The sequence below is a fragment of the Passer domesticus genome, chromosome 2 (genome assembly GCF_036417665.1).
Source record: "Passer domesticus isolate bPasDom1 chromosome 2, bPasDom1.hap1, whole genome shotgun sequence".
Classification (NCBI taxonomy): domain Eukaryota; kingdom Metazoa; phylum Chordata; class Aves; order Passeriformes; family Passeridae; genus Passer; species Passer domesticus.
The window spans coordinates 68,882,023-68,909,162 of record NC_087475.1 but is presented as its reverse complement, the minus strand read 5'-3'; the positions used below and the strand labels follow the sequence as shown (position 1 = coordinate 68,909,162).

Below are 27,140 nucleotides of genomic sequence, written 5' to 3'. Positions count from 1 at the left end.
GTTCAATTATAAACTGAGTATATTGGGGGTTTTTTTAAGTTGCAAAGACTAATGAAAATTGTAGAAACTATTTTTGTAGAGTTTTTTTAGCTATTAAAATACTGCATATTCTTCTGTATTGGAGACTTCATTCTTCTGTGTGTTAATCAACTGCAAGGGCTGAGTTGCATTTTTTCTAAAAATTTTTGACAATTGTGATATAGGAATTAAAGAAAGGATGTAACAACTAGCACGTGGAGAATGTGTGCAGGAAAAGGGAGAAAACAATGATAGAGCAATAACCCATTTAAGACAAATGGAAGGATAGGAATGTTGAAGATTGGTTATGTTTTTAAATTTTTTTGTATTAGTTTAGTTTTTATTTTCCCATAAACCTAAATTCTGGGTTTTTTTTCATTGCTGTCTCAGACAACAGACTGAGTATCTTTGCATGGTGTGATGGAGAGGCTCTGGTAGTGATTCACAGGTGGCTGTGTAATGCAAGGGCAGAATTGCGTTTTCTGTGCTCCTGCTCAGAGTCTCACTTCTGTGGTGACTCTAAATGCCTTTGTGTTGCTTTGTATCACTTCACTGGTTTTTGGGGAAACTGATAAGGAGGAGCAGTAAAATTAAAGTGTCAGTTTTAGATGTGCAACTGAAAAGTAAGTCCTCATCTGCTTGGAGTTTTTTTTTAAATTTTTTTCAATAATATCAGTGAACACTACAAAGCTTGTTTGGAATAGCTGTGTTTTTACTGTATTATTTTTATTACTGAAAATATAAAAAGAACAGGTTATATATTTGATGCATTTACCAGCACATGATGGGTTTAAATTCTTGGGTTTGTTTTTGGATAAATGTATGTGCTTATAACTCTTCTGGTTTTTTGTTTGTTTGTTTTCCCCCCAGAATTTAAACAAGCAAGCCTATGATTTGGCAAAGGCTTTACTAAAGAGGACAGCGCAAGCAATTGAACCATACATTACTAATGTAAGTGAGGACTGTGAACAAATGTTGAAATCAACACTTTTTGTAACTGAACTGTGTTATAAAAATAATGAATTGCATGAAAAAATGAAAAGGGCTGAACAAGAACTTTTTACAGGCTGTCATTTTTCTTTGAGAGAATGATTGTATTAATGAAGCACTGCATAACCTATCCTTTTGAGTCTAATTCTTTACCATATAGAAACTATTAAGTACTTAATACTTGAGATTTTGGAAATGCACTGGATGATTTACTTCCTACTGTCTTGGAAGACCTTGTAATTCAGTCCTTAGAGTGACTGGAATACCAAGTGTATTTGATATATTATTCTGATAAAAATACATAAGTACATTGTAAGCAAAATTTGTGTTTCAGTAAGGAGATAAGACAATATAGAGTCAAGAGAATTGAAGATAGAGCAGAATTTTAGTGCTGTTATCCCAGCAGTAAAAGATGCAGCAGTCTAAGAATAGATAATAAAGAAGAAAACTGAGTGAATTGAGGATTGTAGCGGAGTTAAATGTAGACATCATGGACACTAATAGAAGATGGATGAGGGGAAGTAAAGATCAGAGAGTAGTATGCTCTAACTTGGGCTGCACAATAGAAGAAAGAGCAACTCTCTTTTTTAAGCAGTTGAGGATTTAGCAGATCTTACTGCATGTATCCAAAACCTCAGGATCTTGAAAACACTGGAAAACCTTCAGTGCTTTCTGTTACTTTCAGGCTTGTAACACTTAGAAAGTGGGTGCTTCCTGAGATTTTTAAAAATTCTCAATAGAAACAATTACTTCAAACCTACTGTTTGGGAAGGTGTTGGTGTATGGGAATCTGTTTTTAATTTTGTTCATCTGTGAGGTTAGATTACAAACTGGGTGCAGTTTTCTGAGCTTTCAGGAAGTCTGTACAATAAGAATATTCCTTCATAGGAAGAATGCACATGGAGTCCTCTTTTCTTTGTTTGTCATAAAAGAGGTATTTTGTGGTATTGAAAATATTATTTCTTGAGATACATTAAAAACACAGTATCAGTTAGTTTCCTAACCAGGGTTTTATACATTCAGGCAACTCTGTATCCTGAAAAGCAAAATATTTATTCAAGACAGTCTTTAACTTGCAGTAAAATGCACTGTAACATACATTCCTCTTTAGTTGCCTCGTACCCATCACAGAGGATGTAGTTGAAAATATTGTGGAAATATTTTCTTTAATGGGAAGTATAAAGTTTCCCTCAAGAATGTCAAGTTTACCAAGAAGGAATTTTTGCCTTACAGTTGCATTATGCTGCTTGTAAATACAAATTCTGGAACAATCAGTTATCAACTCCTGTGCTTTTACTTTCAACTCCTTAATCTGTCAGCTGTGTGCTGTAGTAATTAGCCAGTTGTTTCAGCCTTGCTTTAAATGTTAGAACACTTTTGAAATGAGAGTTTTCAGTAGTGGAATAACTCTGAATATAGTCCTGCTATAAAAAGATATTAATTTAAAGTTGTGTTTCCTAAATTGTTTTTAGGCCTGCTGGGGCAAACATCGTGTTTAATGTTTTCATTTATGTATAATACTTTATATGAGGCAATGATATTTTAAGACTTTTGCTATGGAATTCTGATCTCTGTGTGCCACATTCCATCCTTTTTCTTTTAGGATTGAAATTAATGTTGTAAGATTAAAAGTGACTTAATATTTTAGGATTTAGCATAGGATTTACAAGAGTGCATGTATACTCTCATTCTTAATGTGTAATCTGTTTTGTTTCCCAGTTCTTCAATCAAGTCCTCATGCTTGGTAAAACATCAATTAGTGACCTGTCAGAGCATGTGTTTGATTTGATTCTGGAGTTATACAATATTGACAGTCACCTCTTGCTTTCTGTACTACCACAGCTCGAATTCAAACTTAAGGTAAACACTTCTACCCTTTTTATATACTTGAAACATGTCTGCTTTGACCATTATTGTTTTGATTTTTTCCTTAACTGACAAGTTCTTCAAATTATTTGGCAAATAAAACTAATAGCTATATGTAAAAATTACCTTCTCTGCATTGTTTAAAGGAAAACCCATCAACTCCTGAAAAATGTAATTTAAGTTCCAGTATATTAACCTACAGTGTGTGTGTGTGTGTATATTTGGGATTTGCTTGGTAGATGATTTTGGCTTGTATATTGGAAGTGATAACTCCATTTTTTGGATGACTTGAGGGCTTGACCTGTTTTTTTATTTCTGGGTTTACTTATTATTTATTGTGAAAGACCTCGTATTTTGAATATATGAACTAATAATTTTGTCTGAATTGTAGTTCTGTAACAGATGTAAGCAGACAAGTGGCATGCATCAATATGTCTTGTAGCAATTGCAGCAATGAGTTATGATTTTTCAGGCTTGTTTCATATGTCTGGAGGATACCTGGTGCTAGCTCTCTATTTTAATGGGTATTTTTCTTTTTGACTTCCTTTTCAAAATGTCTCCATCACTTGGACAAATGCGATATAACAGTTGGTTCTCCCTTTATTCTGCACTACTTTTATTCTATCTGTCATTCCACAGTGTTTCTCTGAGGGCTGATTAGATTAGTATTACTCTGTTCATATGTGCTCTGTTACTAAGCTCGAGGGCTGATGTGCAATGGGCCTCTTGTAAGTTTGAATGTATTTTTATTACAGAGGACAGATTTTAGGTTTGTAGCACCTTTGGCCTCTTCTTATGGTAATATCTATTATCACAGTGGCTTGTTCATGCTTATTACTTTTCCCTAATGTTGCCAGGCAGGCACGCTGCACTTGCTGGATGAGGGGGTTTTTTTAATGCCTTTATCATTCTGTTCACATTTCCAAGAGAAGTAGGGTTCAATTTACTGCTTGCTGATTGTGTCTTCCAGTAAACCTTTTTTCAGCCTTTAATTCCTGTTTCTACAGATAGCAAACAATTATCATTCTCACTCCAATAAAAGTAGTACTTCTGCAGCTGAAGGTGTTATTCAGGATATTTGATCTTACCTGCTGCCATAATGGTATATAATTGCAGTACCTTTTCCATCTCTTAAGTCTACTAAAATCTGCAGGTTCTTCAATTCTTATCCTACTCCTTCATTGACTCATATTTCATGATTTTGAATACTGATGTAATTTTTTAATCTTATTTTATTGGAATCAGTCTAGTAGCCAATGTCAACTTTTTGTTTGTTTGTTTTGTTCCCTCTTTACCCAGGCCGGAAAAAATTCTGGTCTCTTTCTTCAGCTAGCTGATTTCAGCCCTAAGCATTTCCATGTTTTCTTTTGTACTTCTTAATTCACAACACATTTTTTTCATGTTTGAGTTTCTGTTCTTTGTTTAGTGTGCTCTTTTCAGATGATGTACATGTATTTTGTTGCTTTCTGTCTCCTTCATCCTTAGTGTAGTTTTCTCACTGTGGTCTGAACCCTTAAAGGGTAAGTGGTACGTTTGTTGTCTACAAGATTGAGTTTAACAATGTTTCCAGGAGATATGTAGGTTTTGATAGCTACATTCTTACCACTCTTATTCCTTGTTGTCTTCTTGAACTTGATATACTTTGTAGCTATTCCAAAAGCACTGTAATAATTTGTTACTCCTTGTGTGTGTTTTGATACTTTAGGGTATGAGAAAAAATAATATATGCCTGTTTTTTCCCATTGGCTGTCGAATGACCCATCTTTCAGAGAAGAAGAAAAAGCACCTCTATTTGGAATAAGATACACCTGGTTTAAATTTTGAGGTGCTTGAACCTGTTTCCTGTAAAACTTGTGGGTGCTTCACCTCTGGAAGTGTGTAAGGCAGTGTTGGATGGGGCTTTGAGCAACCTTGTCTAGCAGAAGATGTTCCTGCCCACAGCAGGGTGACTGAAGGTCCTTAAAAGTCGCTTCTAACCCAAATAGTTTTATGGCTCTAAATCTGTTGAGGGGTCTTTAAGATCCTTCTGTGGTGAGAAGAGTATTTTGAAGATAAGTGTTCTAAAATATTAATGAAATATAGTTTTTTTCTGAGACCAGCACAAGTTCATTCTACATGCAAACCTGCCAGTGATGATTAAATACTTTCCACTCCAACAATAGCTTTAGCTTTATTCTAACAGCAGCAGCTAGTGTCAACATTTTTAAATATTCAGTTCCAGGTAAATAGCTCATTAGTGTGTTGAGAGTAAAGTATGATTTCAGTGAAACTCAGAGTGATTATGGCTGAAGACAGCCAATTTTTTTATTGCTTTGAATGAAAAGAAACTAGACAGCAGTAACCCTGTTAAGCTTGATGAAGCCTTGGTTTAGGTGGCTGGTAAAGGAAAAAACATGCATGACAGTCCATACTGAAAACTGGGAGAGGGGAGTTACCTTTTTCAATAAAGGTAAATTAAAATTAATGATACAATAAGAACTTCAGCGAGTCCTGCATATCATTCAGAGCTTGACACAGTGTTTTTTTCTTTTCTGGATTTGGCACATAGTACTGTGTCTCTATATGCTGAGTGAAGGAGCCTTGTCCTTCTGAGCTCGCTTACCACTAGATATTTAAATAAAGGTTTGTACAGTATATTTAGATAAAATATGTAGTTTCACTGGAACATCCAGGTTTTGTTCTATGAAATTGTCTGATATGGCTCTTGAATACAGAGTTGTGATAACATAAGGCAAATACTCCAGTAGTGCTTAAGAGGTAGTAGACAGTTAGTGTTTTCAAAGATCTCATATTGCTCTTTGCTGCTTGGGAGATCTGTATTATTCCTTAGCAGATGATTGTAGAATCATAGAATACCAGGTTGAAAGGGACTTCAAGGATCATCTGTATAAAATTTTCTTGGCAAAAGCATAGTCTAGACAAAATGGCCCAGCACTCTGTCTAGCTGGATCTTAAAATGTCCTATATCAGGGAATCTACCATTTCCCTGAGGAGATTATTCCAATGGCTGATTGATCTCATGGTGAAAAACTTTCCTCTTGTGTCTAGTGTTGAAGGAAAGCTGTGATTGTCTGAACAACTGCGTTGTGGAGATGTGCCAGAATGATCTCATCTTGCATGCACTGAACGCGCGGAAGGGGACATAGTATCTTTACAAAGACAAATTGAATAATTTTCTCTATTTTTGGAAATATGCATTTCTTTTTAGTTGGCTTCAAAAGCAGTAAGTGAAAACAAATTTTGGCCAGACGATGTACACTCATGGCGGACTTACCTGAGAAAGACATGAAGTGATCTGGCTCACTTGAAAGCTGAAGTGCAAGCTTGGTTTCAGGTGTAAAATTGGCCAGTTCTGCATGAATTTGTATGGATTCCTCCTGGTATCAGCCATGTTGCCTCTAGTTGCATATTCTGTACATGAAAGAGACTTTCTGTGTAATATCTTATTCTTTTGCTTCTAAACATTTAGCCGTGACAAAAGGAGGCTCGAGGAAGATCCTATCACTTGCTACAACAACCTGAAAGGAGATTGTAGCAAAGTGGGGGGTTTGGTCTCTTTTCCTAGGTAATAAGTGACAAGACCAGAGAAAATGGCCTTGAATTGCACCATTAGATTTGATATTAGGAAAAATTTCTTCACTCAAAGAATTAGGGAAGTGGTGGAATCACTATCTCTGGAAGTTTTGAGAAGGGAAGTGGATGTAAGAGTTTCTTTGTAAACATGGTGGTGCTTAACTGTTGGGCTCAAGGATCTTAAAGATTTTCTTTTTCCCACCTTTATGACTATGATCCTATGGTTTTGTGGCATGCTTTGAAAATGAAATGATGATGGTTTTCCCCTAACCACCAGGTGAGTTTCACTGAGCCATCTCCACTTCCTTACGGTTGATTTGTGGCTTGATGGGAGTTTGAGGATGTAAACAAAAATCTTTGTGTTTGTGATTCATTATCTGACAGGATTGAAATCTCTTGCTCTCCATCTCCATGAAAGTTTTTGTGCTCTTTCTATCAGGAAGCCTTCTGGTTTATCTTCATGGGTTTAGGGTTGTAGACTGTCTCTTTGAGTGGGGGTAAAATCCTGGGACTTTCTCACCAGAGACCAAATAAATTTTGGCCATATGTAGAGGGGTTAAAAACTCTTAGTATGAAACTTGTGCCTCTAATTAGGTGTCTCTAATTAGGTGTCTCTAATACTGTTGAACCTACTCACTATTTGGGATGTAAACGATGTGGCCACCTAGTGTTCAAGCACCTTGCCATTTTGCTACAACAGTGAAGACACGGGTAAAGGCTTTCTCCCTGTGCCATTCCTCCTCCCCCCAGGTGGGCTGAGTACAGCAGAAGGTTGACATGTGCTCAGCAGTAAAAGGCCAGGGGAAGGAGGAAGAAAGGATTAATTTGTGTTCATGCTGGTTGTCTTCCCAAGTGAGCCCTATGTGAGACCCTGCTTTCCAGGAACTGCCAGGACAGCTCCCTGCCGGTGGCAGGTAGCGAATGAATTCCTCTTTTTGCTCTGCTTGTACACGTAGCTTTTTCTTTACCTACTGAACTCTTGTTCTCTTGATATACGGGCCTTTTAACCTTCCTTCTCTTCCCTTCCCCTCTCTGTTGGAGAGAAGGGACTTGGGTGAGTGCCTTTTGGCTGGGGTCAACCTACCCTAGGTCTATAGATTTATGTAAAGAAAAAGCTCCTGTGTTCTCAGGTGGCAGAACTGTGTTGTTAAGCTCTGTGAGAACTGTGTGAAATAATGGTTGCATCATATTAGTAATTTGGTTTTTGCCTGATTATGGAAAGGAATTGGGGGAATTAACAGGAGAATGAGCACTATATTCATTTAACTTAACCTCTTCTGTGAGGGTCAGTAAATTGTGCCTGATCTTGGCATTTTAAGGTGATATATTTAGAGATCTAGTACTGGCACAGAAGCACTATGGGCTCAGGAAAGAGCTAAGAATGTATTATTGTATAGGTCAGCTTGTTGAAGAAACTGAAGGAAAGGACCTTTTTTCAAATTTCATATTTGAATTTTAGAAATTTCTGTTACTGAAAGCAAATAACATTCAAATGTTCAGGAGAATGGAAAGCTCATGAATAGACTGTTTTGAAAATAATTGTCATGTGGTTTAGGCTTTTATCTTACTGTTTTACTAAACCAATATGATGTAATGAATAAAATCAATAAAAGCTTGACTTCTTATTTTAGAGCTGCCTTTTTTCCTGGATATGGTAATTAAAATTTTCAAAAATTTCAGGTTACATGTCCACTTCTTTTTCCCAAATCTCTCCAGGTTTTGAGTTCTTTTGCCTGTTCTTTTGGACTCAGTAATGATAACAATCTGTCTGTCTTCAGCTGCTCTTACTGACACACTCAAATGTCTAGGCCAAAGAGCAGCTGCCTGTGTGCTGGGGAACTGAAAATATCCATGCTTGGTGTCAATTTGTATTGACAAGTCATGATGGAACTCTATTAGAGTGCTGGATTTACTTAAGAGGTGAAGGGTGTGACTCTTCAAATATAGAGTGTCACATAGAATGGAGCAAGATTACATTTTTTCAGAGTTTGATGCCCTTTTTTTTCACCCTCAGAAAAAGTAGAAAAAGGAGAGAGACTGTAGCAGCAATGTATTCATTCAATAGGAAGTACAGGTTTATTTTTGTTATCCCTTGGAGTGTATATAACCGTGTTTCAGGGAAGCCAACATCTGGGTAAAAAAATTTAGAAAGGACCAAATAATTATTTACCAAGGTCCATAATCACAAGTACTTGTTGTTTCTACAACAGGACTAGAAACACAAGTGGGTTATCTTGTAATTGGATTAGTGGCTGATACAGTGAAAGCTTCTTCTGCAACTAATTAATTAAGAATATTTTAGCGTTTTGTTGTTTTGTGGGTTTGTTTTGTTCTGTTTGGTTGTCTTCTCTATATTTCTGGGTGCACAATTAAGTTGTTGAATGTTTAGTGTGCTCCCAGCTCTTCCACCAGGCTCCTTCTTCCACATTCTGGAGTGTCTTGCTCTGAGTCTGTGTTGGTTTCCTAAAAAAAAATCAGAGATGCTTAATATTTTAACATTTTGTTTGTTTAAGCAAGAGTGGATAGGCTGTAAGTCATGAAGGCTGGACTAACGTAGGCCAAAAAAAGAAATTAGAAGTTATTAACCATGCCCCACAGAATAAGAATTTGTAGTGTAATGGGCTGAAACTCATTAACAAAAAATATTATTTGTGGCAGATTAAGAGGAGGTGGTTGTAGAATGCTTTCAGTAACATCAGTACGAATGTTAATTGGAAAAAAATTAGTCAAATGCAAAAAACCATATTAATGGATTTGCTGTTAGTGCTTTGAATACTTAACACCAAAGTGCATTCAAAAGAATTTGTCTTTTGTAAATTAGTAATATATCACTGTTAGAAATTACTGTGTCCTTCCCTTCTCTTGATCTGTTACTTTAAGGATTTAACAAATGCTTTTACTGTTCTTAGGGTTCTGAATTAAAAAGACATGCTGGCAAACGTTTCAGCCCTTTTATGGTATTGAGTCAGGAGAAATAGTTTGTCTCTAAAACTGTGGTGTCGTATAAAATAATTCCAACAGTTATATTGTGCTCTTATTTCTTGTTCATGTTCAAAAGGTGATGCTGAACTAATAAGAATTCAGAGATGCTAGAAAAAACCCCAGTATTTTACGCAGTTCTTATCTTTTAACAGAAAAAAACCTGAGAATAATAAGTGATTAATAATATCTAATTAATATAAATTAATTTTAGCTACAATTTTCAAAGAATTATTGCAGCCAATTGAGTTTTAATAGCAAGGGAAAAAAAACATGATGAACAGTAAGTACACTCTAATTGCACAAATGTTAACATACACTTCTGAAGTATGCATTAAGGTTCACATTCTGTATGTTGTATTAAAGAATGTAATGCAAAACAATGATAAAACAAGGGTTACTCCAGTATATTTCCACTATCATTGTTAGTGCTCATTTTCAATATAAAAGGAAGACTATCTGTTGTACCTCAGCAGTTTTGAATATAGGCTCAAATACAGGACCACATCCTGTGGATCTCAGATCTTGGGTACCTAATCTGATGTTCTTTAGAAGATAGTATTCTGGAAACGGCTATTTTTAACTAATATTTTTAATTAAGCAATTAAGCACTGTTCTATAGAAGTGTAAACCTTTATGTGCAGACAAGCATAGACTGACTTCTATAATTTTTGTGTTGTGTCTGAATTTGTACAGGCATGTATCAGATTTCCTAACAATCAGTAAACTATAAATAAGTGTTAAAAAGATGTTCACTAGGCTTCGTTCACAACATTTTTTTTCTCAATAATGTTCTACATTTTCACATCTTTATTATTTTGTCGTCTCAAAAAAATAATGAAGGGTTTTTGCCTTGAGATAGACATTTGTATATAAGTCTACTAATCTGTATTGTGATATTTCTAGAAATATATGTGTATTGGTGTAAGAACTGTACAAAACAGAACTCCGTTTTTTTGGGTTAGTTTTCCTTTTCAATTTAAGAAAAATCTGTTCATTTTCCAGAGCAATGACAATGAAGAACGTCTGCAGGTTGTAAAACTTCTAGCAAAAATGTTTGGGGCGAAGGATTCCGAGCTGGCATCTCAAAACAAACCACTTTGGCAGTGCTACCTGGGAAGGTATATTCTGGTCTAGTTCCCTGTCTAGGGAGGAAGAACATTCAATGAAGTCAAATGCAGTTGGTTTGGTTTTTTTTTTTTTAAAGTGACACAGATAAACGTGAATTCCCTCCTGCTGCTGCTTTATCTGAGATCTGACAGATAATGCTAAAGCAATTTTACACATATCTTCCACATCTGTCATTTTGTAGAGTGAACGTTTACAAATTATCTCCTTAAAAGCTTTATTGCCATTGTCAAGAAAGATGAATATTTTAATTTCTTCACAAGTGAAACTATTCAGTGATGGATTAATTTCAAAACAGCATCAAATGACATTTTTGTATGAGGTGGTATTAAAACTACTTTTGAGGCTTTTATGTACAGTCTTTGTGTATGAGTTTCATTTTTTTTAATGGTAGGAGTACCTTAAAAGAAGTATGTAGTATATATGATGCTGCAAACATACTTAGCTTTTTTTTTTTTAAATATTCTGCCAGTTTGAGATGGAAAATACAGCTGGAGCTTGTAGTTTGTAGCTTATAGTAGCCAAACTCAAGTTTGGCTACTATAAAGAAAATATTTTTGATTTGAGTAAAAGAGGATAAATTCTAAAAGCTATTGCAAATGCTATAGTTTGTAATGTAGCATTCAATCATCAGAGTCCTCAAAGAAATGCTACATTTAAGAATAGAAGAAACTTAATTGAAGCAAGGTATTTGGCTTGAAAATATATAACTATTTAAAACATGAAATGGCATCATAAAATACCACATCTGATTGGGCCCTAAGGAAAATGCTTCATTGCGTTATGATGTGATTGTGTGCAGTTTGTTCACAGTAACTGTTTTCTGCTAGTCATGAATCACATATATGCATTTACTACTTCTAAAGATTTTCACAAAGTTATAATACCTGTGTTATTGAAGGAAGCATTCATAAAAATCCCTTGATTTTGAAAACATACCTGGCTTTTACTAAAACAGATATTGCTTAAAATCTATTTATTTGATAAATAAATATTTTGACAGCAAATTCTAAAATTACATTTTTAATTTGTTTCATGCCAACAATTTTGAGGATAGCTTGAAAATGCATTTAATTTTGGAAAAGTTGTCTGTAACTAATTGCATCAAGATTTTTGTTGTAAAATGACTTATATTAAAAAAAAGTGAAAATACTAGGTTTCAAGTATCAAATGGAGTTCGGTCTTCCAAAAGGAAATCCTATGAAATGAATCCATCTCAGAAGAAATTTGTAGTAGACTAAATGTGCATTTGTTTGTTGTCTGTCATGCAGTACAAGGAGGGGGATGAATATCACAGTCTTACAAAATTTTGAGTTTCTGATACATAGCTCATGGTTAATTATGTGTAGCATTACAGAAAAGGAACTGAAATATATCACACATCTTTCTAATAGTTTTTTGTCTGCCTGGGAATTTTTAATGTGTACCAGGAGAAGATAATTCTTTTCATGTTCAGAACATGAATCAACACATGAGTATGAGAATTTTTTTTAAGCTAAAGACATTTTACTTAATGCTGTGAAATTGGAGATGCTGTATGCATGTAACCATGCATGGGAAGCATAAAAAACATTTTCAGAAGTATTTAATACTGTGTAGAAATTAACAGATTGCTTTGGTAGAAGTGGAATTTTTGTTGTAATGCATTGTCTTGTTTCTAACTAGGTTTAATGATATCCACGTACCTATTCGCCTTGAGTGTGTCAAATTTGCAAGTCACTGCCTCATGAACCACCCTGATCTGGCCAAGGACTTAACAGGTATCAGTTTCTTTATAACATTAAAATACCATTTTAAGTCTCCTGGAAGAGTCAAAAAGGCCAGCTGTAATCCTAAGTAATGTTGTCAGATGTTGTGGGGGACCTAATTGATGGTGGAGTTCTAAGTCAAAGTCCCTGCCTTCACTGTTGCCTCTCAGGCTGAGGGGATTATACACAAAGAATGCCTCTACTAGGGAGATCTCTTTCCTTCTCATACAGTAGCATTCCCATTGCATTCCCAACTGATGCTGAAATTAAGAACCATGGGATCAGATAAAGATAGCCTGCCTAACCTAAAGGTCCTGGTTTATTAATTAAGATGCATAGGGGAGACTTAAGTTCCACAAAGCTGAAATGTTGAAGTCTTACACAGCCACTGTCCAAAACATAACAGTTCTCATAACTGACCACAGCTTCACAGTTCCACCTCCTTCAGATCAAACACAGCCTGAAATTCAGGACCTCTGTAGGAAGAAGCCTACTGGCATCAATGGAAGCATTTAGTATTTGCTGCTCCCCATGTCTTAATAAAAAAAATGTGTAATTAATGAGAATTGGTTGGTTTGCTTTGTAGACTGTATCTTCCCCTGATCATTAAACTCCTACTTGTAGTTTTTTTGAGGCAATATCTTGGCCTAGTTGATCTAAGGAGGAAGTTAAAAGGACTGTAAAGGGCATGGGATTGCTCTCCTGCTTCCTGAGTATTTGTCAGTTTGGACACAAATAGAGACAGGCTGGAGTCACCCTATAGTTTCAGTGTTACCCAGAGATCAGCTCAGTTGGTTGGAGCATGGAACACCACAGTCATAGGTTTGATCCTCATATGGGCCATAAGGATTGGACTTGATGACCCTTGTGGGTCCCTTCCCAACTCAATGTTTTGTGATTCTGAATTGTTAAGCCAGCTTAAAAAATCCCAAAAGGAATCTTTCATTAAGGGAATGCTAAAAATATTTTAACTTTGTATTATCAGAATTATATTTTCAACTGATCTTTTTTTTTACATTGCAGAAAGACTTTGTGCCCCCTCTAATGGTATCCTCTGGGAAATATAATTTTGCTCGCCCCTCCTCTCTCTCCCCACAGTGCTTATCAAAGCTAAATTGGTTAAAAATTCTGTGGCTCACTGGTATTGGAGACTAGCATTGTTTTGTATAATGGCAATGTTTTTCATATGTTTTAGTTTATGTTCCTGTGAAACAATAGGTTTTTTAAAAAAGGCTTATTTGGATTTAAAATTTCATAGCCTCCATAACTGGAAAACATGATTTTGAAATGTGCTCTTTTGACATTTGGGCTGATTACTGGTAATGTTAATGGATAGTGTTTCAGATGAGACTTGAAAATTTTCACTGGTCGTTGAACAGTCATGAGAGAGTAGTAACTTAATATGAAATAACTCTGTTTATTACATTCACAGTAACATTTGAATTTGCAAAGTTTCTTAAAGTTCTCAGCGTTGTACTGATGTACGCAGTGAACTGTGATCTTAACTTCTGTTAAGATGTTTCTACCCTTTTGTGCTTCTAAAATCAGCTAAAACACAGCTAAAAAAATAAATGAACTTTGCTATTTTATTTGCCAGCTTTTTAAATTGACAATAGGTAGCTGACAAATTTGACACCTAAAAGTGGAATTTTTAAAGTGTTTATAGTATAAGATTATTGGTGTTAGCAAATAAGTAGCAGTGTACCAGAATAATCTAGAAAAATTGTTTAAGATGGATAAACTATGATGTGTCTAAATAAGCATTATAGTTTGAAGTATCTTTTGATTTGTCCCTGCTTACAATGCTTACATGGCTCATACTGTTGAGTGTTCCTGGAGCAGGTGAACTAGATTCCTTGTGGATAGGACAGAAGTTGTGAGCACGTGTGCAACTAATGTGCTCTAGGAGCCAAAGGGGATGGAGTTTGCAAGAAGAGAGTAGCTTCTAGCCAGATGTAACACTTTAAAATGTATATGATGTGGTTAGCAATTCTCAAGCACTGTGTATTCTACTCTACAGCTCCAGTCCTGCTTGGTTATGATAGTTGCTAATGTATACATAGTGTAACTACTATAAGAAATAATAATAAAAAAATTCTAGCCACATAATTCTTCTTTCTGTAATGCCAGTTATATACATCTTTAATATTCTAAGCAAATATGGAGTTTTACTGACATTCCAGTTAGTCTTGGAGAAAATCATTGGTTTCTTACTGCTGATGCTTCAAATAGAATAAAATAATTGTTCTGTTTCTGTCTAGTGGGGAAAGTAGCTGAGGTTGTATACTTACATTTACTCATGTTTTTCCCCCAGAATATCTGAAAGTAAGGTCACATGATCCTGAGGAGGCCATACGGCATGATGTTATAGTATCCATAGTTACTGCTGCTAAAAAAGATCTTTTGCTTGTCAATGATCACCTGCTAAATTTCGTCAGAGAAAGGACACTGGACAAGCGGGTAAGATATAATTAGCATTGATAATAGCTGTTTTATACTTGTAAACTGTAATATTTACCTTCTTTAAAATCCGCACTTCTAAAATGTGCTATACTGATTTTAAATTACAAATGAAAACCAATATAAAGCAAAAAACCTTGATAAAATCTATTGAGGTACTTTCTTCCCATTACTAGAATGCTACATTTTTCATTGTGCTGTTTTTTATTTAAGATATGATTTAAATAATTAAATTGGCTCCAACACAACAGTGTTGTTCTAGTTGTCTAGTCCAGTAAAACTTTTGAGTCAAAGAAAACCCTTGTAAAACATTCTAGCATTTTTCTTAAGAAATTTTTCAAGCAGGTTTCAGAATGTATTGCATGTATTGTAAATTACCTGGTTTTAGTTAGATTATTGAAAGACTGCAAATCAAGGTAGTACCTTTCAAATTTGAATAGTCTTCAATTTTAGTTTAGATATATTGCATTATTTGGTAAAATTTATGAGGTTTGCTACTAAATTTAAAGCATAGTAAACAGGTTTGTTGATGGCAAACTTGAAAAATTATTTCCTAACTTTTTTTCATTTGGTGACAAGCTTTTTCTTGTTGCAGCCATAACAGAAATGCAGATAGTGAGTATGGGTGAGAAGGCTGTTGACTTAAATCTGTAATAATTCTAAACTGAAGAGGCATACTTCTGTGCTAGTTACTGGTGTTCAAAAGGTTTAGTGTAATAGATACGATGCAACGTAAGTCCTAATGAGAAACTGCTGCACTAAGAACTCAGTTTGACTTTTTGCGAATTAAATTATGTTATTTTAGTGTAGATTCGGAAATAGCTAACATAAAATTCTGCAGTCTTTTCAGTTTTGAGTTTAGAACTGCTAAACTGGCTGCTATTTCTTTTGTCAAGTGGAGAGTGAGGAAGGAAGCTATGATGGGACTTGCACAGATATACAAGAAATATTCATTGCAATCAGAAGCAGGAAAAGAAGCTGCAAAACAGATATCTTGGATCAAAGATAAACTTCTGCATATATATTATCAAAACAGTATTGATGACCGGTAAGTTAATTGCAAAAGCTGGGTGATTTAGTGTCAAAGTGTTAAAACTTGTTATGAAGATCTGGTGTTCCTTTATGTTCCTGTGCTGATGAGAAGGAGGAATATTGATAATCCTGTATGTTTGGATTCAGTGCATAATCTTGTATAGCTGCAACCAAATATTGACCTCTGTTGTTTTCTTCTAGATTATTATTTCTTATTTTAAGGCCACAAGTGGTTCTAAAGGGTGTGAGAGATTGAAACATTTCAAAGTCTTAGGTGTACTTTGCCACTGCTTCAGTAGAGGGGATCTTTGTTTAAATATCAGTAATGTGTTAATTTTTATGTTAAAATTTAGGAAGTAAACTTGCTTGAATAATGTTGGTTTAGATTTGCATGTTGTTTATGTATGTTTTAAAGATGGCATGTGTAGTGACAATGGGCAAGCTATATCACTCTGCAGAAATGTAGGTTTCTGTAGCAGAGAAGCTGTGAATTTGGGCCTTATCTGGATTTGTGGTGAAAGTAGTGCCTCTGTCATACCAGCTGTAGCCTTGTATATGGTTGTTGGTATTGAACTTAGAAATGGTTGCACATAGATAGCAAGTTTGGGAACAAGTCTGCCTTGACTCATCAAGGTCATCTTGTTGGCTTTGGAAATGAGCCTTCACAGTGTGTTTGGATACAAATGGCATTGCAAACCCATACAAGTCTTTTAAAAAATAAAAACCTCCAAAAGTTACCTTCAAAACAAGTAGTTATTTCATGGTGCCATGGAAATGGACTGTCTGGATCCTTAAATCCTGTCTTAACCACTGATGTGTTTCTTAAACGTTTTAAACTAGCTGGATTTGGGTTTTGACCACCTGCTCCAACTGTGCATGAGGAGTTTTGTTTTCTTTTCCAGCATAAACATACATGATGTTTTTTACCTGTTTGCTCCATTCTGTTACTACTGATCTCAGTATTGGACCTCAGTCTTGGACCTCTTGGTATTTAGGAGTAGCATGTGGCCTTGGTTTCTCTTTTTTTATTTTCTTCTCAGTCTTTGCTAGGTAACTGTCAGGCCCAAACCTCTCTCTCCTCTTTTTTCCAAATAAGGATCTTCATGTTACACAGAAGCTTTTAATAATTCCCTTGGGAATATACCTGCATTTATATTGCAGCTGGAAAAGACATGGGATAAACTCAGCCTGTGGGGAAGGGGCCAGAAAAGGGTGGAAGGAAGTCAGCTCCTTCTAATTGGTATCTGAATTCTTCTTCAGGGCTTCATGATATTGTGTGATATAATCAACATGATATTTCTTTTTAATAAGCATTATTATTATTAGTAGCACTATTATTTTAGGCAATTAATTTGGGTCAGTTCATGAATATATCCTAATACTGACTTGTAATGAAATTAAATGATAACATCTTCTTGGGTTAGTAATTAGTATCTTTCTTGAATTGTTTGGTTTCTTCTAGATTAATACATCTGATTTTGATAATGTTAGGAGATCTGTTAAATCTCCTAATGTCAGCATTAACATTGCATTTTCTATAATTAAAAATTTCTGTTTAATTTACGCTAAGTTATGTCAAATAACTTGAACTTTAGGTTTTTGAATATCCCCATTTTTTAATGCAACAACTAATGTCTAGATAGGGCTGAAAAAATTTAAATTGATGTTTCAACAATTCCAGGCCGTGTTCTTCCTGCACAGCTGAAATGTCTTTATCCTGTCTTTCAGGTTACTTGTTGAACGCATATTTGCTCAGTACATGGTCCCTCATAACTTGGAAACAAACGAACGAATGAAATGTTTGTATTACCTTTACGCAACACTGGATTCAAATGCTGTGAAGTACGTGCTGCTTTTTACTGCCTGCAAAATAAATTTTAATACAAATGGTATCGTAAAGTAGCTCTGAATTGTTATGAGTAGCCTAAGTCAGTGGACAGAAACAGTTTATAAACTATTGGAAAACAGAATGTAGAAATAGCATCTATTATTCAAGTGAGATTTTGAAAAAACCCTAAACTTATAGAGTGTTTTCTAACAAGATGCAGTACATTTCAACCATAAACGGGTAAAAAAACGTAGTATCAAAGATCTGCAAAGAAGCTTGAGGGCATGTCAGTCCTTTCATGTCTGCAAAGAGATAACACAGGTATAGTAGATCAGCCCTAAATCTTACCTGACAATTTCTTAATTGATAAACTGCTTGTTGCAGCAGCCAAGGTATCTTGAGAAAAACTTACTTGTCTTTCCTCCTTCGCTATTGTGTTGTGTGCCTTCTCCAGCTTAAAATGGGTACATGCACATGAAACTGACTAATAACAGTTATACTGCTGTAATATCACAGTTGGATTGATTTTAGATAGTTTTACTTTGTTTTTCATGTAGTAGTACTCAGTCACTTGAAAATCAAGTAGAGAGTCTTTTTTTCTTTTTTCTTTGTGGAAGAGACTAGAAAATGCTTTGTATATGAATGAATTCCTTAAAAGATCTCAAAGCCTTCCAATACTACAAAAGTTGATGTTTGGATCCTGTGAATTTCTTGTATTGCCTGTCCATATATATGGCAACTATAACAAACTAAAATCATCAATAGTATACTAAAAATAAAAACTTATTGTTCTAGTAATTTTTAGTGTAGGCTAAATGAAAATGCAGAATGGATTCTTTAGTTATTTGTTATTTCAGGCAACAAGTAACTTCTGAGTTCTACAGTTCTTGTATTCATTTTAAAGACATAGTTTGTTCAGTTAATTTATATAGAAATGATTTATTTACTTATGGATTCTGTAAGTTTTGTAAATGCGGCTGCGACCTCTATTTATATGGTTTACTACTCTTGGAGAGTGTGTTAATTTTATATTCTGCTGAGTATCTTTCATGCATCTCTTATAAGCTTAATCATGTCCACTTTTCACAATTTATTCATCTAGTAGCTGCTTCCTGTCTGCAAGAAAAACATTGTTTTGGTGATAAAAATCTTAAACATCTGTTTAACCTACTTCTTGGTATGTTTTTAGAAGAGTCGTTTCAGGTTTGTACAAATGAGTTCTTAATGGACCAGAGATTAGTTACTTCCTCCTCTGAAAGGCAATGTACTTAAGCATCTGAAATAAAATTTGTTTCAAAGTCTCACTTTGTTTCAGTCTAATATTATCAAATTCATTTTGCATGTTATCCTCCTACGAAATATTTAGCCTTTGCTCACTCAGCAGTGAAAGTTCAGGTGATAAGTACATTTCTGAGTCTAAAATTGAAAAGACTGTAAAGACTCATTTTGGACAGTTGTGTTGCTCCTTGAATAGATTAATTTTGACAATTCTTTTAATTTTTTTCTATTTTTAGAGCATTGAATGAAATGTGGAAATGTCAAAATCTGCTACGACATCAAGTAAAGGATTTAGTTGACCTAATAAAACAACCCAAAGTGAGTTCAGCTTATCTTTATTCCCCAGTGAATATGCAGTTTTAGTTAATGCACTGTTTTTAATTCCCTTTGTTTGGCTATCTCAAGCTTATTTTAATAGCAGATAGAAAATACTGTGAAAGTCAACTGATACTTCATTAGACTACATTTGATGAAGGAAATGTGTATACATTATGTTTGTAATATTGAAGAGGAAAAGGGTATTATAGAAACTTCTAAAATGTTTTGCTAGTCATTTAATAATAAAGTATTTTGTCTAAGTGTTTGAATTACATCTTGCCAGGACTATTCTGGCTCTTGAAACAGGGTGAAACCAGCATATCATTTTTGACTGCCAAATCAAGTAATTAAGAATAAGTACCTATATAAACCTTCTTAAATTGTTATGTGTGATTAGTAACTTTGAAGAAATTGCAATATTTTTGTCCCAACAGGTTATTAATTTCTCTTCCCTCTCAGAAATTTCTTAAATACTGTATTGGAGATACCAGATTACAATTTCATTTTCTTGTTTACAGATTTTGCTCAGAAGGGAAAAATTAGAATTTATTGATGATTTAGGATATTCTCATAAAGTGAATTTCAGTTTGTTTTAGTTACATCTATGTTCATGCTCATGTTTGGGTAGGGCAGTTATAAAACTAAATTCTTGATATGCTTTGAAATATAATTAAAACTTGGTTTTAATGCTAGAAGTTTGATCTGATGCTTTTTTATCAGAAAAATATAGAGTAGAAAATGTTGCCATGCTCAAATTTCTATGTGCCTGTATGTGTGATTTTTATTTTTGGTTTGTGCATATAGTTGTACCAAGATAAATTTAATGATTATCCATTTGCTAGAGTTACCTGAACTAGGACGAGTGGGTAGCTGTGTGGTTGGATTATCTAATGTATCTGCTTAGAGATGGTAGTGTCTTGCTAATACAGAGATACTGCAGTGAAATTAATAATTTTGACTTAGTGCATTAAAAACATGCTGTAATATATTAAATTTTAAGTGCAGTAAAGGCTAGCACAACAATACTTCTTTGTATTTGGGTGACTGTTTTGAAATGCTTTTCATGTACTGTTTTATCTTCTTTGGTGTAGGTTAAACACATTGATGCATTTACTACCTGAGTTAGTTCCATGATATTTTCTACTTTTCAGTTGAAAGTGAAATTTCAGCTTTTGTTTTCTGGGAGCAGTGAATGTTCTTTCTCTGTTTTAAAATATCAAATATGATATGGAATTTACCAGGAAAGCTTTGCATTCAGGACAGTGCATGCTTTTGACATGTTTGCATTTGTCCATCTGGATTTTATCCTATTTTTTGTTCTTAGATACTAGTTCTGTGCACTTGGGTATTCTCTTGAATAACAAGACTACATGAGAGAATTTAGATGGCTTGTGATAGAGCACAGCAGGGAAGAGAGGTGTCTGAGGGGCAGCTGAACACTGTTCTTTGAAGTGTTCATTTGCTTTTATTTCTCAATACCAGAATGAATAAGTAAAACTTTGTGTAAATTGACATACTAAATTAAGTAAGATTCCCTGATGCAAAACTGTTTTGCTGCCTGCAATGCCACCTCAGACTATCACATACAGTCCAAGTAATAATCTTGAGACAAATATCCATTAGCAATTCAGAGCTACGTAAACATTTCTTTCTTTCAGGAAACAAAACTGAGATTAAATAGTAACCTTTTAGTAAAATGAGTTTTTGTGTGCTTTTTCACTTCTCTCTAATTTCTTCATGTAATCATTATAGCTTAGTTGTTGATTTGTTCTCCCTTGCGGGTGTTATCCCTGTGCCAAGTGTAGGCATTATGAGAGCTCTCAGAGATAAACTAGAATAGGAGGAGAAATAGTGTACAGATGTTACCACAAAGAAACTTTGATTAGGTAGTAAGGAAAAAAATGCAGTAAGTGTGATCAAATATGGGAACAGGTAGCCCAGAGATGCTGCAAAATCTTCATCCTTGTAAATATTTAAAATGCAACTAGAACTTTGCCTGAAGCAAAATCTGATCCTGCTTTGAGTCGGCAGTTCAACTGTGTGACCTAAAGTTGTCACTGCCAACCTACATTATTCTGTAACTGTAAGTCTTTGAACTTCCCAGTCTATCTTTCTGCCATTTACTGAAACTCTATGGGCATCCTCCTTCTTTCCTCTTCAAGGCCTTTCAGATAAAGCACTATTGAAGAGGCTGGAAATGTGTTAAGGAAATTTTTATTGCTGTTGGTCATAATTTCTCCTGACTTAGAACAGAAGGGACATCAAACTTACCTTTCAGACAAGATACTTTTCTGAAGAGTGAAAGCATAAATCACAGCTACTCTTGTTTTCTCCTTCAGCAGTGGTATACAATGAAATAAAATACGTAACCTTCCCTGTTCATTTGTAGAAAAGTGTGTTTTGGAGTATAATCTTCATTTGCTGCAGATGAGTGTAAGATTATGTAGATAACTGCTACAGCAGATTTTCTAAAAAGAAATGTTTCTTAAACTTCTTTAATCTGTCATAATTCAATAGAGTTATACTACTGCAAGTTAATACTTCTGCCTCCAGTTATTTGATGTTTGGCTGAATTATTAGTGGTTTGCTCAATCTCTTTTGATGGGACCTTTAGCCAGTACTTGAAGACTTAGGTAGTATTGGAGACCAGAACAGTCAGGATGAAAGAAACTCCACAGTACCGTTTTTGTTTTCCCCTGAGTCACAAGAGATTTGAATATGGGAAGTTTGTATCTGCTGACAGCATTACTTGAATCCTGTAAACTATATCTGATTTCTGTCTTTTATAATTTTTTTGTCTGAACATGTGAATTCAGCTATGACAGGTAGGAGCCCTGAAAATGATGGCATTATTCTGAGACTACACACCGCAGAAATGGCTCATTCATGCTGTTCATAAGTTATATGGTAGATTGAAAAGTAATAAAAGTATTTTATGCAATTGATCTGTAGTGATGATCTACCTTTTACTTCCTGTGTCTACATTGAATTTGCAGGGGTGGTTTTTGATTTCTAACATGCTGATATGTTAGCAGAATGGGTGCTGACTTGTTAATGCAGTCTGGAATCTTCCTTACTCAATACTCAAATGGAAATAAATAATGTAAAATTTTTACTTAATCCATTTTTCTTCTGTGACTTGCAGACAGATGCCAGCAGTAAAGCTATATTCTCAAAAGTGATGGTTATAACAAGTAAGTCAGTAAAAGTATTTATGAAATAATGTCTAAAAATTACAGCAGAACTATATTGCTTTCTTGTTTTAAAAATCATTTGGGGTAAGTTTATTAAAAAAACGTTTTGTAGCAGATAAAATCTAAAGCAAATCATGATAAATGTGATGCAGCAGTGTGCTTTTAAGAATGAAGGCAACTCTAAGCAGAATTACTCACTTACTGTAAGATGACATCAGTCATGAAGCCTATCACAGTATTTTGGCTGCATCGTGGACTAATTCAAGGTCTAGATGATCTAGGGTGTTAATGTCTATTTTAACATTTATTATAGAGTATATATTCATAGGTGTTAACTAAACTACTAAGCTAACCTCTCTTCTGAGGTTTTAGTTTTGTAAATGGCATTGGAATGCAGGAGAGTTTGGATTTCACTAGCAAGGAAAGCACTTCAAAAACTGAAGAACTTCTATGTAAATTGAACTATTGACAGATAAATACCCAACAACCCAAAAGCAACACGTTTTTTCCCCAGGCCCACCCTGTCAATAACATTAAAACTAGTATGAAGAAAAACTTGCTTTACAATTCTGAAAATTTGTTTTCAAATCCACCTTTTAAAAAAAAATGCCATCTGTTCTGGCAAAAAAATATAATACATAAGACTGCACATTTTTGAAAAAATACAAAGGAAAAAAATGAACTGTGCTACTTCGTTGGCCGTGGTACTAATCTATTTTTCATTAGTTTGTATTTTTTCCTCATACTTTTAGTACTCGCTTTATTTTTTAAAAAAATCAATACAGCAAAACAAAATCATAAGAGAACTTGTTTTGAACTAACCATCCTGTAGTGCTACACCGCATTCTGTACCAGCTTTGCTTAACACTGTCTGGACAAAAAAATATGAAGCATCTTAAATAGTAGACTAATCCTTTGCTAATAAATTGCCTTGCTATGATATAAAACATAAATATAAAATGAGGGTGTAGTTGAAGAAATGCATTTTAAATGCCTTTTTTTGGGGGATGTTTTAAGCTGTTGTAAAGATCATGTTTCCTTAATGCATTTTAAATGCTGTTTTTTATTTTTGAATGTTTGTTTTAAAGCTTGTATTCACTTAAGGGGTAATTTAGCAAAAATACCCTTTTTGATGTTTTTCACACTTGTTGCATTGGGTGATCTGTATGCAGAGTATATTTTGTTGTGGAGTTCAGGCTTTACAGTCTGAGGTCAACTTCAGCTGTTTGTAATATTATTAGCAAGAGCAACTAGACTTGCTGAAAAATGAGTGTGAAGGGTGGGGAAGGCAATTAGCCAGAGGAAATTTGTAGAAATTTGTGTCCTCATAGATATGTCTGCTTATTTTGAGGTGTTTTGTGGTTTGGGTTTTTTGTGTTTTTTGTTTTTGCTTGTTTGGTTTGGGTTTTGTGTGGTTTCTATGCTGTTCCAAACTTGTGCAATTTACGATATATAAATAGTGATTTATTTTGGTTATTTAAAGGAAACCTTCCTGATCCAGGGAAAGCTCAAGATTTCATGAAAAAGTTCACACAAGTTCTAGAAGATGATGAAAAAATAAGAAGTCAGTTAGAAATGCTTGTTAGCCCAACATGTTCTTGCAAACAGGCTGAAGGATGTGTGGTAAGAATTGCTCTTAAAGTGTGAATATTTTTGGAATAGAATTTATTAGAAATTAAATCACAACTTATATTTCAGAGGGAAATAACAAAGAAGTTGGGCAATCCAAAGCAACCAACAAATCCTTTCCTGGAAATGATAAAGTTTCTTCTTGAGAGAATTGCTCCTGTGCACATTGATACCGAATCCATCAGGTATTTTTCTCTGTGTGACCTATGGGGTGATTGGGGTTTCTTACTTTGCCTTTAAGCACAAGCAGTGATAGGCTGGGTGGGTATGGCTCAAGGCTTGGTGACCTGCAACGTTTTCTTCTGTTTCACTTCGTGTAGGGGCTTCTGTGTCCTTGTCCAGAATGTAGTCACAGAAACAATTGCATTGTCATTCAGCATAGCTGGAATGACCTGTCAGTAAAAGTGGATGTGTTGCTGACAGACAACACATGGTTTGTGACCAGCTGACTTATTTTAAAACAAATTTCTGTCCAGACTATTCAGCTGAAACTTTCCACCCAAAATATTAGCTCATAGTGACATAAACAGTAATGTAACTGAGGAAGTAAAGGTTATGATGATGAGGCAGCAAGACTTCAAGGAAGAGTGAACCAATGAAGCTGGGGTAGGAGGGGGATTGCTGAAATTATTGTTGCTGAAATGGTTATTTAACTAACAGCAGTATTTGAAATAAGCCTTACTGTCAAGAAGAAATATGCAGAAGATCGGTCTTGTAAATTTGTCATCAGCTCTTAGCAGAACGGTTAAATGGTTATTTTTTTCCGCTTGGTTAGAGGCTAAGTATTGTAAACAGTTATTTTCCATCAATTATTAAGAATCTGTACCAGGTTGTAACCTCAGCGTAATTCTTACTGAGTTTGTTGCTTATAATGCTCAAATTGTTTTCTTATTTTGGTCGTCCTTCCAGAGTAATTTGTATATAGTTCTTAATTCATGATGGTTAAATATTTTTTTAATGTAATGCTTCAGAAGCTTTGATTTGGATAGGAGATGAGGGCAACCAGATTATGTATGTAGCTGACATATTTAGTTTATAATAGGCTTTTGTTTTAAATAAGATTGTTTCTTGCTTTAATAAGACTGTTTTCACAAGTTTAAGATGTAATCATACAGGGTGGAATTGCAGTACCTACAAGGCCATGTTTTGTTTTCCTCTTCAGTGCCCTTATCAAGCAAGTGAACAAGTCTATAGATGGAACAGCTGATGATGAAGATGAGGGTGTACCTACTGACCAGGCAATCAGAGCAGGTCTTGAATTGCTGAAGGCAAGTATAGTCCTGGTGGCCAGTAAGCATGGGAAACTTTGCAAACAACTTAGTTAAAATAAAATTTTAATTAGCACTTGCTGCTTTTAGTCAAAAGCATGTAGTACCTACCTGGATGAAATTGGTTTGGTTGTTTGTGCTTTATGCTCATCTTACGTGGCACATCAGTAAGGTTATTTTTTAAATTATTTTTACATTACAGCTTTTCTGTAAGCCAAAAGTAGTTGCGTGTGAGGCAGCAGCAGTGGAGTTTTGGTTATTAGAGCATGAATTCAGTGATTTGTTAATAGACACTGTGCTGTTGTACATCAGTGCAACATTGTGGTTCCTCTGTGTTCTACCTAATTTGGGGTCTTACCTATTTCAGCTATGAGTAATCTTGAGACTGAGCTAACGTAGCAGAGATTGTCAAGTAGTCCAGGAGGGGGTTGACTTCAAAGGCCTAAAAATCTAAAGGACTCCCATACTGAAGTTTTCAGAGTATTTTAGATGAACTAAGGACTGAGTAGATTCACCTGAAAGGGTGTGGCTCTTTATCCAGATGTGCACATTTAGATAAAAGTGCAGATACCTAGTAGTACAAAAACGCATCTGAGTAAGAAAGAATGAATCATGTTGTGAAGGAGTATATGCTTGAATGAAAGCTTCCAAGTCAGTGTTTACATATTTGTATGAACTGGCATGACACATTTAAGGAAGAGGAGTAGGACTGCCCTGAACAAAGATGTCTATACATCATCAGTATAATACAGAGAGGACAAATGTATGAGTCCAGCATTGGGAATGCCATGCAATGAAGTGGGAAGGAAGGTAACTTAATGAAAATAGAAAACTGCATATGAAGAAGTTTCTAGATTTTAAGGATTGTTTCTCTGCCATGAGTCAGAATATTATGTGGAATGAGGCTAATAATCAACAGCCACTTAAAAATGAAGAGAAGACCAAATTTCAGGGAGGATCAATTGAGGGTTTCTTTATTTCATTTTTTTTTGACATGGGAGGACTGTCATACCTGAAAATAACCAAGTCCAAGAATCTGAAGGAAAGGTACAGAATCTGTTAAGTTAATGTGGAAAACTTGAGGAACTAGAGGCCCTATTGACTATGTCTGTGTTGCTATTTTAGAGATAGGAATTTCACTTCAGAGCAGAATCAATTCTTCCCCTGAGGAAACAAACATGAAGTATGGAGGCACACAGGCTGGATTCCTTTCAGAGGAACAAAATTGAGATGGGCTTCAGAAGCACATGTTGTGTTGCATTGTCTAAAGTGGATTTAGTCAGTCTAAAAATACTCTGAAGTAAAACTCCTGAAACATGAACATTGCTTCCTTAGCATCAGTTGGGTTTCTCTTAAGACCTGCTCCTGCTGTAACCCAGTACTTGCTAATGTAGATGTAGTCACTGAGAAGTACATAGTCAGAATAGTAGGAGAAGAAACTGAGACTGGGGAAATAAATTAAATCTAATGAGGTCATGGATAAAGTCAGAACTTCAGGAGCTACTAAAAAAAAAAGAAGAGAAATGTGGATCATGAGTCAAAACCAGGGAGAGTATTATAAATGTTCCAGTATGGCAGTGGAAAATGACTCTTGATGAAGTGTCCTAGTATAAGTGGACCTTTAAAAAATGTTAACATGGCTTTCATCATATTTTGGCAGGTACTTTCGTTTACGCACCCTATCTCATTTCATTCAGCTGAAACTTTTGAATCTCTCCTCGCTTGCTTGAAAATGGATGATGAAAAAGTGGCAGAAGCTGCATTACAAATTTTTAAAAATACAGGAAGTAAAATTGAAGAAGACTTTCCTCACATACGATCGTAAGTTGTA

General features: G+C 34.9%; 1 protein-coding gene across 4 annotated transcripts in view; it reads left to right on the top strand.

Moving 5' to 3' along the window:
• PDS5B (PDS5 cohesin associated factor B) overlaps positions 1-27,140 on the top strand; it is a 99,104-nt gene that overhangs the window by 35,870 nt on the left and 36,094 nt on the right. For all 4 annotated transcript variants that reach the window (XM_064409041.1, XM_064409039.1, XM_064409040.1 and 1 more), the window contains exons 7-19: positions 889-969; positions 2,728-2,868; positions 10,432-10,547; positions 12,220-12,314; positions 14,617-14,762; positions 15,659-15,810; positions 17,523-17,636; positions 19,137-19,218; positions 22,364-22,412; positions 23,896-24,035; positions 24,111-24,226; positions 25,204-25,309; positions 26,970-27,130. In XM_064409041.1, coding sequence (XP_064265111.1) covers positions 889-969; positions 2,728-2,868; positions 10,432-10,547; positions 12,220-12,314; positions 14,617-14,762; positions 15,659-15,810; positions 17,523-17,636; positions 19,137-19,218; positions 22,364-22,412; positions 23,896-24,035; positions 24,111-24,226; positions 25,204-25,309; positions 26,970-27,130 — 1,499 coding nt within the window. The remainder of the gene's footprint in view (positions 1-888; positions 970-2,727; positions 2,869-10,431; positions 10,548-12,219; positions 12,315-14,616; positions 14,763-15,658; positions 15,811-17,522; positions 17,637-19,136; positions 19,219-22,363; positions 22,413-23,895; positions 24,036-24,110; positions 24,227-25,203; positions 25,310-26,969; positions 27,131-27,140) is intronic.